Here is a 12951-nt window from a genome sequence, read left to right as displayed (position 1 = left end):
TTCTCAGTTATTGCTTTAAAACGTTCACATTCTACTCTTAGAAAGATTCACCTGTACCCCTATAAGGTAAACCTCAGAAGTAATCCCTCCAAACCCCCTCCCTCCACCCATTCCCCCCTCACCATAGTAGGATTTTAATAGTGATGTCCTGCATTTCTTTACCTTAAAAAATTAATTATGATGGAGAGAATAGAATTTATGAAAAATATGTAGACAATTTTATTTAAGGCTAATATTATGCACCATATTATGTTAATATGCACCAACAGCATATGTCTTGATATTGTTATGCAATTGTTATGACTTTTTAATACAGAAGTTTTAAATTTCTTTATAATTAAATTCATCGGTCTTTTGCTTTACAGTTCTTCTATTACTGAAACATCTTTTAGAAACTCTGAACTCTAAATTTCATTAATTTTCTTCTAACACTTAAATAGCTTTTTAAAAACTTTTCAACCTTAACTTCATTTAGAATTTGAATATCTGAAATGTATTACATCTTAAAAATTTTTTTGTTGGGGATTCATTGAGGGTACAAAAAACCAGGTTACATTGATTGTATTTGTTAGGTAGAGTCCCTCTTATAATTGTATCCTTCCCCTACTGGGTGTCACACACTGTGACACCCCCTTCTTCCCTCCCCCTGCCCACCCCCCACTGTGTACTAGGTCATTAATTGTCCTCATATCAGAATTGAGTACATAGGCTTTTTCTTCTCCATTCTTGTGATGCTTTACTAAGAATAATATGTTCCACTTCCATCCAGATTAATACAAAAGATGTAAAGTCTCCATCTTTTTCAATGGCTTAATAGTATTCCATGGTACACATACACCACAGCTTGTTAATCCATTCCTGTGTTGGTGAGAATCTAGGCTGTTTCCACATTTTGGCTATTGTAAATTGAGCTATGATAAACAGTCTAGTGCAAGTGTTCTTATAGTAAAAGGATTTTTTTTTCTGCTGGGTAGATGCCCAGTAATAGGATTGCAGGATCAAATGGGAGGTCTAGGTTGAGTTCTCTGAGGGTTCTCCATACTTCTTTCCAAAAAGGTTGTTTTAGTTTGCAATCTCACCAGCAGTGTAAAAGTGTTCCTTTCTCTCCACATCCACTCCAGCATCTGCAGTTTTGAGATTTTGTGGTGTGGGCTATTCTCAATGGGCTTAGATGATGCCTCAGGGTAGTTTTGGTTTGCATTTTAGGGACAAGGAGCATTTTTTCATGTTTGTTAGAGAACATGTTTTCTCTAACATGTTCATCTGTTTTCTTTAGAGAAGGTTCTATTCATCTCTCTTGCCCAGTGATATAAGGGAATGTTGGCTTTTTTCATGTTGATTATCAAGCTTTTGTCCAATTCAAAATATGCAAAAATCCTTTCCCGTTGTGTAGATTGTCTATTCGCTTTGGTTATTGTCTCCTTAGCTGTACAGAAGCTTTTTGTTTAATTGAGTTCCATTTGTTTATTTTTATTGTTGCAATTCCCACATAAGTTTTCTTCATAAAGTCTTTACCCAAGCCAATATCCTCAAATGTTTTTCAAATGCTTTCTTTGGGGATTTTTATAATTTCATGCCTTAAATTTAGGTCTTTTATCCATCTTGAATTAATTTTTTGGGGAATGGAGAAAGGTGCAGGTTCAGTTTCAGTCTTTTACATGCTGTTTTGACCACTATGACTTTGTAGTACAGCCTAAAGTCTGGTAGACTAATGCCCCAGGCTTTGTTTTTATTACCAATAATTGCCTTAGCTATACAGGGTTTTTTTTCCTGTTCTATACAAAATGAAGAATTATATTTCCAAATCTCAAAAGTATGATGTTGGTATTTTAATAGGGATGGCATTGAATCTGTAGATTACTTTAGAAAGTATAAACATTTTAACAATGTTGATTCTTCCCAGCCATGAGCATGGTATATTCTTCCTTTTGTTGATATCTTCTGCTATTTCTTTACTTAAGGTTTCATAATTTTGTTTATAGAGGTCCTTAACCTATTTTGTGAGGTATATTCCTAGGTATTTCATTTTCTTTAAAGCTACTGTGAAGGGGATTATGTCCTTAATTAGCCTCTCATCCTGTCTGTTATAGGCATATACAAAGGCTGCTGACTTGTGGACATTGATTTTATATCCTGAGACATTGCTGTATTTTTTGATCACTTCCAGGAGTCTTGTGGTTGAGTCATTGGGGTTCTCTTAAGTATAAGATCATATCATCAGCAAAGAGGAAGAGCTTGACCTCCTCTGTTCCCATTTGGATGTCCTTTATTTCCTGCTCTTGCCTGATTGTGTTGGCTAGAACTTCCAGCACTGTTGAATAGTAGCAGCAATAGAGGACAAGCTTGTCTGGTTACAGTTCTAAGTGGAAAAACTGTCAGTTTTACTCCATTTAGTAAAATATTCACTGTGGGTTTGTTGTAGATGGCTTCAATCAGTTTAAGAAATGTGTCACCTATGTCTATACTCTTCAGTGATCTAATTAGAAAAGGATGCTGGATTTTATCAAATACTTTTTCTGCATCTATTGATAGGATTATATAGTCTTTGTTTTTGCTTCTGTTGATATGGTGAATTACATTTATGGAATTGTATATGTTAAACCAGCCTTGTATCCCTGGGATGAAACCTAATTTATCATGATGTATGACTTTTTTGATGGTAAGCTGTAATCTATTGGCTAGGATTTTGTTGAGAATTTTTGCATCTATATTCATTAGTGAAATTGGTCTGTATTTCTCCTTTTTAGTTGAGTCTTTTCCAGGTTTTGGTATCAGGGTGATGTTTGCTTCTTAGAATGTTTTCAGGGAAAGATTCCTTCCTCCTCAATTTTTTGGAGTAATTTCTTCTTTGAAGGTTTGATAGAATTCTGCTGTGAAGCCATCTGGAGCAGGGCATTCTTTTGTTGGGAGATGTTATTGTATTTTTTACCTCAGTACTTGAAATTAGTCTGTTCAGGAGATCTAGTTCTTCCTGGCTAAGTCCAGGAGGAAGGGTTGATCCATTTTGATCCATTTTATTCACATTGTCAAATTTCTGAGCAGAGAGTTTCTCGTAGTATTCAGAAATAATCTCTTGTATCTCTGTGGCATCTGTTGTTATTTCCCCTTTATCATTTTGGACTAATGTTACTAGAGATTTTACTTTTCTATTTCTAGTCTGGCAAAAGTTTTATCTATTTTATTTATTTTTTTCAAAAAAACAACTTTTTGTTTCATTAATTTTCTGAATGATTCTTTTGTTTCCAGTTTAATTTATTTCTGATTTAATTTTTGCTGTTTCTTTTGTTCTGCTTGGTTTAGGCTTAGATTGTTCTTCTTTTTCCAATTCCATAAGAAGGTTTGTGAGTTTGTTGATCTCTCTTTCTGTTTTTTGGATGTGGGCATCTAAACTGATAAATTTTCCTATCAGGACTACTTTTGTTGTATCCCACAGGTTTTGGTGTATTGTGTCTCCATTATTGCTTTGCTCAAGGAAGTAAATGTTTTCCTTTTATCCCTTATTAAACCAAACTATGATTCAGCATAAAGTTATTTAATTTCCATGCTTTTGTGTGGGGTTGAATGTTTTGTTGGAGTTCAGTTCCATCTTTATTGCCTTGTTGTCTGATACAAGGTAAAATTTCAATACATTTGATTTTGTTGAAGTTTGATTTGTGTCCTAGGATATGATGGATTTTGGAGAATGTCCCATGGGCTGATGAGAAAAATACATATTCTTTAACTTTGGGATGGAGTATTCTATATATGTCTATCAAGCACAGTTGTTCTAGGGTCACATTTAAGTCCCTTGTATCTATTTAGTTTCTGTTCAGAGGATCTGTCCAGCTCTGTGAGAGGAGGAGTGTTAAAGTCCCTTGCTATTATGGTGTCATATGATGACCTATTGTTCAGACTAATTAAGGTCTGTTTCAAGGATCTAGGAGTATTTAAGTTGGGTGCATAAATATTTAGAATTGAAATGTCTTCTTATTGTATTGGTCCCTTGACCAATATGACATATCCATGTTTGTCTTTTTTGACTTTAAGTTGCTTTAAATCCACTTATATCTGAAAATAAGATTGCAACCCCTCTTTTCTTTTGATTTCCATTTGCTTTATGGAAAACTTGTCTTCCATACCTTAACCCTGAGTTTTAATTTGTCTTTTGAGATAAGTGTGTTTCCTGCAGACAGCAAATAGATGCCTATTTTTTTTTTTTTAAATCCAGTCAGCCAGCCTGTGCCTCTTCCATGGGTAATTCAAGCCATCAACATTTATTGAGATAATTGATAAGTGTGGTGAAGTTCTAGTCATCTTATTTTTTTAAAGTCCACTGCTTAGTTTTGTCCTTTGCATCATAGTGGAAGGTAGGTTTTGTTCTTTAGTTTCTGGGTGTTTACTTTGCTGCTGGTTCATTGTGATGGTTACTGTGTAGAATAGGTCTAACTATTGCCTATAGAACTTGTTTTATTGTGGCAAGCTTCCTCAATGTTTGCATGTCAGTATATGATTTGATTCCTCTGTCAATTTTAAAGCTTAGCTTAGCAAGATATAGAATTCTGAGCTGAAAATTGGTTTGTTTAAGTAGACTAAATGTAAACAACCATTGTTTCATTGAAATTTTCATCCACAGTCACATTCATGGATTTGCCCCTTGAGGTCAATTGGCACTTACTTCTGGCAACTTGCAGAATCTTCTCTTTTGTCTTGACTTTGGACAGGTTCATCACAATGTGTCTTGAAGAAGCTTGATTTGAGTAGAGATAACCTCGGGTCCAATATCTCTTTGAAGGGAGTGTGTCAGAATCTTTGGTGATATTTGGGAAATTTTCATTTATGATATCCTCTAGTAGGGCTTCCATGCATCCGGGGTGTTCTTCTTCCCCTTCTGGGATACCTATAAAACATATGTTTGAATGCTTCATGACATCCCATGATTCTGTCAGTGAACATTCTGCTTATTATTCTTTTTTTCTGTTTCTTTAACTGCCTGATCCAGCTCAAGAGCTTTGTTATCTACCTCTGACATTCTTTCTTCTGCATGATGTATTCTATTATTGATACTTTCTACTGCATCTTTAAGTTCCCTGATACAGTTCCACTATATCTTTTCTATTTTCTTCATATCATTCATCTCTTATTTAATTCTGTTTTTGGATTTCCTTTTGGTTATATTCCACTTTCTCAGAAATTTCCTTCATTGCTTTTACCATCTATATTTTAAATCTCCCTTCTGTCATTTGTAACATTTCTTCATAGGTGGAATCTTCTGCAGTAGCTACCTCATGATCCCTTGGGAGTTTTTGATGTTGCCAGGATTTTTCTCCTGTTTCTTCCTCATGAGTGTTTTCATTTTGTCTGTTTCTTTGTCCTAATTTTTCCTTTCATTGCCTTTGACAGGAAAGTTACCTTGCCTCTGACATAAGGTGTTGAAGTGTCCTTTCGGTAAAGGATTAAAAGGATGAGAAGAGTAAGAGCACAAAAGGGTAAAAGATGAGAGAGAGAGAGAGAGAGAGGATGAAGAAGAAGAAGAAGAGGAGGAGGAAGAAGAAAAGTGAAAGGAAAGGTGGGGGTGAGTAAAAGTGAAGATTGAGAAGAAGAAGAGATGAAGAGAAAAAGAGAGAGAGGAGTAATAGTGGTGTACATTAGTATACTTTGACCCTCACCCACAAGTCCCAACTTCTGGGGGCAGGGCTGGGTTGGTGGAGTCTCCTGATGTCTGTAGCTCTTTGCCAGCCTGAGCTGATGTAGGACATTACCTCCACCAAATAGAGAAGGAAATAAAAAATACTGTAAATCAAACCAAAACAAACAAAAAAGCTTAAGACATAAAATTAGGAGAAAAAACAAGTATCAGGGATAGAAAAATGAGGAAAAATGAAGTTCTTATTATTAAAGAAAGCAACAATGAGAAATATATTTACATAAAAACCATGACTATAAAAGGAAAAAGAAAACTCTGGGGAAATTTTTGAAAAAGAAAAAAAATTTTTTGAAAAGAAAAAACAAACAAAACCCAACAATAACAACAAATTCAACAACAATAATAAAAACAAAAACTATATATAAATATCTTGCTGAATATTGCCTGGGTGACAGGTGATCTTCTGGGATATGAGGTGCTAATTACAATACAATAGGGCTGAGCCTGCAAGACAACTTTTCCACAATGGCTGTGCACAGTCTGCAGCTGAACAATGAAACTTCCATTCTGTCCTGGCAGATCAGTCCTGGCCTCTGGACACTGTTCAAAGTCACTTGCACACTTGCTCGAGGTCTCCCAGAACCAGCCTCACTCTAGGACTCTGAGAGATGAACCTGCAAGGCTAATCTACCACAATGGCTATGTGCATCCTGCAGCCAAACAATGAAAACTCCGCTCTATCCCAGCAGCTGGGTCCTGATTTCTGGGCTCTGTTTAAAGCACTTGCTCACTCTCCTAGGGTCTTTAAAGGTAACTCTACCTAGTCCTCAAGTCCAAAAAACCCCACAGGGAAGGCTTTACCTGTCTGCACATGTTCACTGCTGCTCAGATGCTGCCACCTGCAGCTACTACAGTTGGTGGCCTCAAACCAAATGCAAACACTTGCTTTTTTTCCACTGCTTTTGTCCTCCTTCTGTGATCCCCAAGTCTCCCACTACCTCCCTACAACCCTGAAGGAATGTTCCTGGGCAAAGCCAACAATCCAGAGGTGCCTGGAGTCTTCTCTCCCCTATTTCACCATGCCCAGTTTCAAAAAAGCTGTTTCTCACCCATCATCTTGCTCCACCCCTGATTCTTTAATTTTTTTTTTTTTTTTGGCAGTTTTTGGCTAGGGCTAGGTTTCAACCTACCACCTCCAATATATGGGGCCAGCACCCTACTCCTTTGAGTCACCAGTGCCACTCAATTCTTTAAATTTTTGTTATGATTGAAACTCATTATATACTTGCATCTCTCTTTTGACAAAAAATTTTCATTTAATTAAGATCTTATTCCACACTTACATTTATACCTTTATTTTACTTTTTGTATAGTTGTTTGCTTCCTGTTTGGATACTTTTTTTCTGTGCTTATGTTAACACACAAATGTACATATAATATTTTCTTATTTTCTTCAGAGTTTCAGAAATATTTTTACTGATCAAGATTTACAACTTAGGAACAACAATCCCATCTTTATTCTGAACTATTCATTCAAATGATAGAAAAATGTATATAGATATAGGAACTGGAAAACAAAGTGTATTTCAGGGCATTAAAATCTTGAAAAATTTGTGACAGATGGAAAGTAAACTGGGATTGAATTGTAGGAAGAAGAATAGAGAAATCAAAGAAAACTATGGCCCAAGTTAACAAATACAGGGTGGAACCCAGGGCCAACAAAAAAAAAAGGCAGAGAATGAATCTTCTGAGAGCACTGACGACAAATAGTTGTATACCGATAAAAAAATAAAAGCAAAATTTAAAATGAATTTTTTACACTTGATGCAAGAAAAGTTAACATGGCACAGAAATGTTAAAAATAACATAGTAGCTGGGGGTGGAACAGAGCTTTCTTTATTTGTCTGTAAGCCACAGGCAGCCATTGTGGGAGAGTTGCTTTGTGGACTCAGCCCTCAGGTTCCTAAAGTGAGGCCAGTTCTGGTGCACCTGATAAGCGGGCAGCCACTTTGGGAGAGATCCAAGCAACACACCTAGCCTGGGAAAGCTACTACTTAGCCCGGGGACATGGTTCGGAAAGGTCAAGGGTTGCATATTAAGTGGGCTGAGGAGAAACCCAGGCTCCCAACCAGGTGGGGTTTGAGAGCACAGAAGTCAGCAGGGACTTCCTGTCTCAATCTTTTATAGCTGTTTTAGGATTAACATCTTATATCCCAGAACATCACCTGCTGCCAAGAAATATTCAGCAAGATATATATACACAAAGTTTTTTGGATTTTCTTTCTTTCATTTTTTTGAATAAAAGATGTATTTTTTAAGCCATCCAGCATACTGTTTCAGGTTCATCTTATCCAGAAACATAAAAGATGTTTTTGCAGTATTGTCTTATTCTTTAATCTTTTTTTCTTATTAAGTCATATACACATAGGTCATGAGTACATTTATGCCTTTGTGGGATTCAGTTTGTTGATTATTTGTACAAATTGGAGTGCTTACACCCTACTAATTAGCATAGCTTTCACCTCATTTACTTAATCACAAAGTTGAGACTTTTATACTCTATACTTGATAGATTTGACTTGTACCCTTGCAATATGCTCCATTGGTGAGATCCCACCATTAACCCTCCCTCTATCAGGCCACCACCCTCCCATCCCTATGCCCTCCCCTTCCCTCCTTCGTCCTGGGCTATAGTTGTGACTCATCTTTCCTATGAAAGTGTGAGTGATTATAAATTGGTTTCATAGTAGTACTGAGTACATTGGGTATTTTTTTCCAATCCTGAAATACTTTACTAAGAAGAATATTTTCCAGCTCCATCCATGTAAACATAAAAGAGGGAAAGTCTCCAACTATTTTTTAATGCTACGTAGCATTCCATAGTATACATATACTACAATTTATTAATCCATTCATGGGTCAATGGACACTTGGGCTATTTCCATGACTTGGCAATTATGAATTGAGCTGCAATGAACAATCTGGTGCATATATATTCGTTGCCAAGTGATTTTGGGCCTTTTGGATATACACCTAGTAGAGGAATTGCAGGATCAAACGGCAGGTCTACTTTTAGATCCCTGAGTGTTCTCCAAACTTCTTTCCAAAAGGAACATATTAGCTTGCCTTCCCACCAGCAGTGTAGAAGTATTCCCTTTTCTCCACATCCACACCAACATCTGTATTTTTTGGATTTTGTGATGTGGGCTACTCTTACTGGAGTCAGATGATATCTCAAAGTGGTTTTGGTTTGCATTTCTCTGATGATTAAAGATGATGAGGATTTTTTTCTTTGTTTTTTTTTTTTTTTTTTTATTGAACAGTAACTATGTACACTAATGCACTTCTGGGGTGCATTGTGGAGTTTTCACATACAATTTGCAACATTTCCCTCAAACTGGTTAACATAGCCTTCATGTCATTTTCTTATTGTGTTAAAACATTCATATTCTATTCTTAGAAAGATTCACTTGTACCCTTGTAAGATAAACCACAGAAGTGATCCTTCCAATCCCCCTCCCTCCACCCATTCTCCCCTCCCCTCCCCTCTCCCCATATTCTTAGGCTGTTATTAGGTTATAGCTTTCATATAAAAGGTATAAATTAATTTCATAATAGGGGTGTGTACATTGGATACTTTTTCTTCCATTCACTTTGCTAAGAAGAACATTTTCCAGCTCCATTCATGTGAACATGAAGGACATAAAGTTTCCATCTTTCTTTATGACTGCATAGTATTCCATGGTGTACATATACCACAGTTTGTTGATCCATTCATGGATCAGTGGGCACTTGGGCTTCTTTCATGATCTGGCAATTATGATATGGGTTGCATTAAACATTCTGATACAAATATCTTTGTTGTAATGTGATTTTTTAGTTGTCTGGGAATATACCTAATAAAGGAATCGCAAGGTCAAACAGTAGGTCTATTTTTAGTTCTCTAAGTGTTCTCCAGATGTCTTTCCAAAAGGAACGTATTAGTTTACATTCCCACCAGCAGTGTAGAAGTGTTCTCTTTTTTCCACAGATAATGAGGATTTTTTCATGTGTCTGTAGACTGTGTGCCTGTGTTCTTCAGAGAAGCTTCTGTTCATGTCTCTTGCCCACATTAAATGGGGTCACTTGTTCTTTTCTTATTAATAAGTTTGAGTTCTCAGTGGATTCTGATTATTAGACCCATTTGTTAAATAGAGAGTCTTTCCCCCAATTTATGTTTTTGATAGACTTATCAAAGATCAAATGATGATCAGTATCTGGGTTCATCTCTTGGCTTCAATTCTGTTCCATACATCTACCTCTCTATTTTTGTGCCAGTACCATGTTGTTTTGATCACTATAGATTTATAGTAAAATCTGAAGTCTGGTAGCATGATTCCTCCTGATTTGTTTTTATTTCTAAACTATGTCTTGGCTATTTGAGGTTTTTTTTTTCCCATATAAAATTAAGTACTAATTTTTCCAGATCTTTAAAGTATGACAGAGGTGCTTTAATAGGAATTGCACTAAATCTGTAGATTGCTTTGGGTAGTATGGACATTTTAACAATCTTGATTCTTCTCAGCCATGAGCATGGTATATTTTTCCATTTGGTCACATCTTCAGCTATTTCTTTTCTCAGAATTTCATAGTTCTGTTTATAGAGATTTTTCACATCCTTTGTTAGGTACACTCCCAGATATTTTATCTTCTTTGGCACTATTGTAAAGGGAATAGTGTCTTTGATTGTTTTTTCACCTTGACTATTGTTGGTATATAGAAAGGCTACAAATTTGTGAGTATTGATTTTGTATCCTGAGATGCTGCTCTATTCCTTGATCACTTCTAGGAGTTTTGTAGTTGAGTCCCTGGGATTTTCCAGATATATAATCATGTCACCTGCAAAGAGTGATGGTTTGATCTCCTCTGATCCTATTTGGATATCCTTTATTGCCTTCTCTTGCTTGATTGAGATGGCTAAGACTTCCATTACAATGTTAAAAAGCAGTGGAGACAACGGGCAACCTTGCCTGGTTCCTGATCTGAGTGGAAATGTTTTCAATTTTACTCTATTCAATATAATATTGGCTGTGGGTTTGCTGTAGATGGCCTCCATCAATTTAAGAAATGTTCCTTCTATACCTTTTTTTTTTTTTTTTTTTTTTTTGCCGTTTTTGGCCAGGATCGGGTTTGAACTCACCACCTTCAGTATGTGGGGCCGGTGCCCCACTCCTTGAGTCACAGGTGCCACCTATACCTATTTTCTTAAGCATTCTGATCAGGAAAGGATGCTGGATATTATCAAAAGTTTTTTCTGCGTCAATTGAGAGAACCGTATGGTCTTTGTTTTTTATTTTGTTGATGTAATATATTATGTTTATAGATTTATGTATATTGAATCATCCTTGGGACCCTGGGATGAAACCCACCTGGTTATGATATCTAATTTGTTTGATGTGTTGCTGGATTTTGTTTGCTAGGATCTTATTGAATACTTTTGCATCAATATTCTTTAGAAATATTGGTCTATAATTTTCTTTTCTTGTTAGGTCTTTTCCTGGTTTGGGTACCAGGGTGAAATTTGCTTCATAGAATGTGTTGGGAAGTATTCCTTCTTTTTCTATGTTTTTAATATAGGTTCCTCTTTAAAGGTTTGGTAGAATTCTGATGTGAAGCCATCTGTTTTTGAGCTTTTCTTTTTGGGGAGATTTCTTATAGTTGATGGTATTTCAGAACTTGATATAGGCTTATTCAAGATTTCCACTTCTTTCTGACTAAGTCTAGGAAGGTGGCGTGTTTCTAAGTATTGGTTTTTTCCTTCAGATTTTCATATTTCTGAGAATACAGGTTTTGTAATATTAATTAAGGAATTTTTGAATTTCTGGAGTCTGTTGTTATTTGGCCTTTATCATACCTGATTGATGAAATTAGAGATTTTACTCTTTTATTTCTGTTTAGGTTAGCCAAAGTTCTATCTATTTTATTGACCTTTTCAAAAAACTGACTTTTTGATTCATTGATCTATTATATAATTTTTTTGTTTTGAATTTCATTTAATTATTCTCTAATTTTGGTTATTTCTTTTCCTCTGTTGTCTTTCAGATTGAAATGTTCTTCCTTATCCAGTCACTTGAGATGTCCCATTAAGTTCTTGACTTCCTCTCTTTCTGTTCTTGTGAGGAAGGCTTGCCATGCTATAAATTTCCATCTTAGGACTGCCTTTGCAGTATCCCAGAGGTTCTGGTAATTTGTGTCTTCATTATTGTTTTGTTACAAAAATCTTCTAATTTCTTTCTTAATCTTCTCTACGACCCGGCTATCATTCAGCATGAGGTTATTCAGTTTCCATGATTTTGTATGAGTATGCCAATTTCTCTTGTTACTGAGTTCAACTTTTATTCCATGATGGTCCAAGAAAATACAAGGAATAATTACTATCTTTCTAAATTTGCTGAGGTTAGACTTGTGACCTAAGATGAGATCAATTTTGGAAGATGATCCATGGGCTGATGAGAAGAATGTGCATTCAGTTTTGTTAGGATGAAATGTTCTGTAGATGTCTCTTAAATCCAATTGTTGAATGATTAAGTTTAAGTCTAAATTTTCCTTGCTTAGTTTCTTATTAGAGGATTTGTCCAACACTGCTAAGGGGGTATTAAAATCTCTGACTATCACAGTGCTGGAGGAAATCAAGTTGCTCATGTCTGTTAGAGTCTCTCTTATAAATTGAGGCACATTCTGATTGGGTGCGTAAATGTTAATAACTGAAATCTCATCATGTTGAGTGTTGCCCTTAACAAATATGAAGGAACCATCCTTATCTTTCCTTACTTTTGTTGATTTAAAGCCTATTGTATCTGTGAATAAAATTGCAACACCTGCTTTCTTTCTGATTTCCATTTGCCTGAAATATAGATGACCATCCCTTCACCCTGAGTCTATATTTATCTTTTAAGGTAAGATATGCAGCTGATATGTGTCCTGAGTTTTTATATCCCATCAGTCAACCTGTGCTTCTTTAGAGGAAGATTTAAGCCATTCACATTAATTGAGAGTGTTGATAAGCCTTGTAGTATTTTGAGTATCAAGGTTTTCAAAAGTACAGTGAACTTTTTAATCCTTTCATCACTATGGAAGTTGAAATTTGATCAAAAGTTTCTGCATGGGATTCTGGGAAGATGGCCAAGTGGTAGCAACCCTGGTCAGAGGCTCCTGAACAAAGGAAGAAAAACTGGTTGGAATCAGAATCTATGAAGTCAAAGACGGGGAGCTGAGCCCAGAAAGAAGTTCGGCAAGCTATAAATCCAAGGAAGATCATTTAAGAACATAAAATACAGGTACAAAGCGGG

The 12951-nt window shown here is 35.9% G+C and overlaps 1 protein-coding gene across 1 annotated transcript in view; it reads right to left on the bottom strand.

The window, feature by feature from the left end:
* Positions 1-12951, bottom strand: part of DNAH14 (dynein axonemal heavy chain 14) — a 554037-nt gene that overhangs the window by 375942 nt on the left and 165144 nt on the right. The window contains exon 26 of the mRNA XM_003791010.1: positions 6901-6918. Coding sequence (XP_003791058.1) covers positions 6901-6918 — 18 coding nt within the window. The remainder of the gene's footprint in view (positions 1-6900; positions 6919-12951) is intronic.

This window comes from Otolemur garnettii, unplaced genomic scaffold (assembly GCF_000181295.1).
Source record: "Otolemur garnettii isolate 467f Iridium unplaced genomic scaffold, OtoGar3 scaffold00045, whole genome shotgun sequence".
Taxonomy (NCBI): domain Eukaryota; kingdom Metazoa; phylum Chordata; class Mammalia; order Primates; family Galagidae; genus Otolemur; species Otolemur garnettii.
The sequence above is the reverse complement of the archived record's forward strand: the minus strand, read 5'-3'. Positions and strand labels throughout refer to the sequence as shown.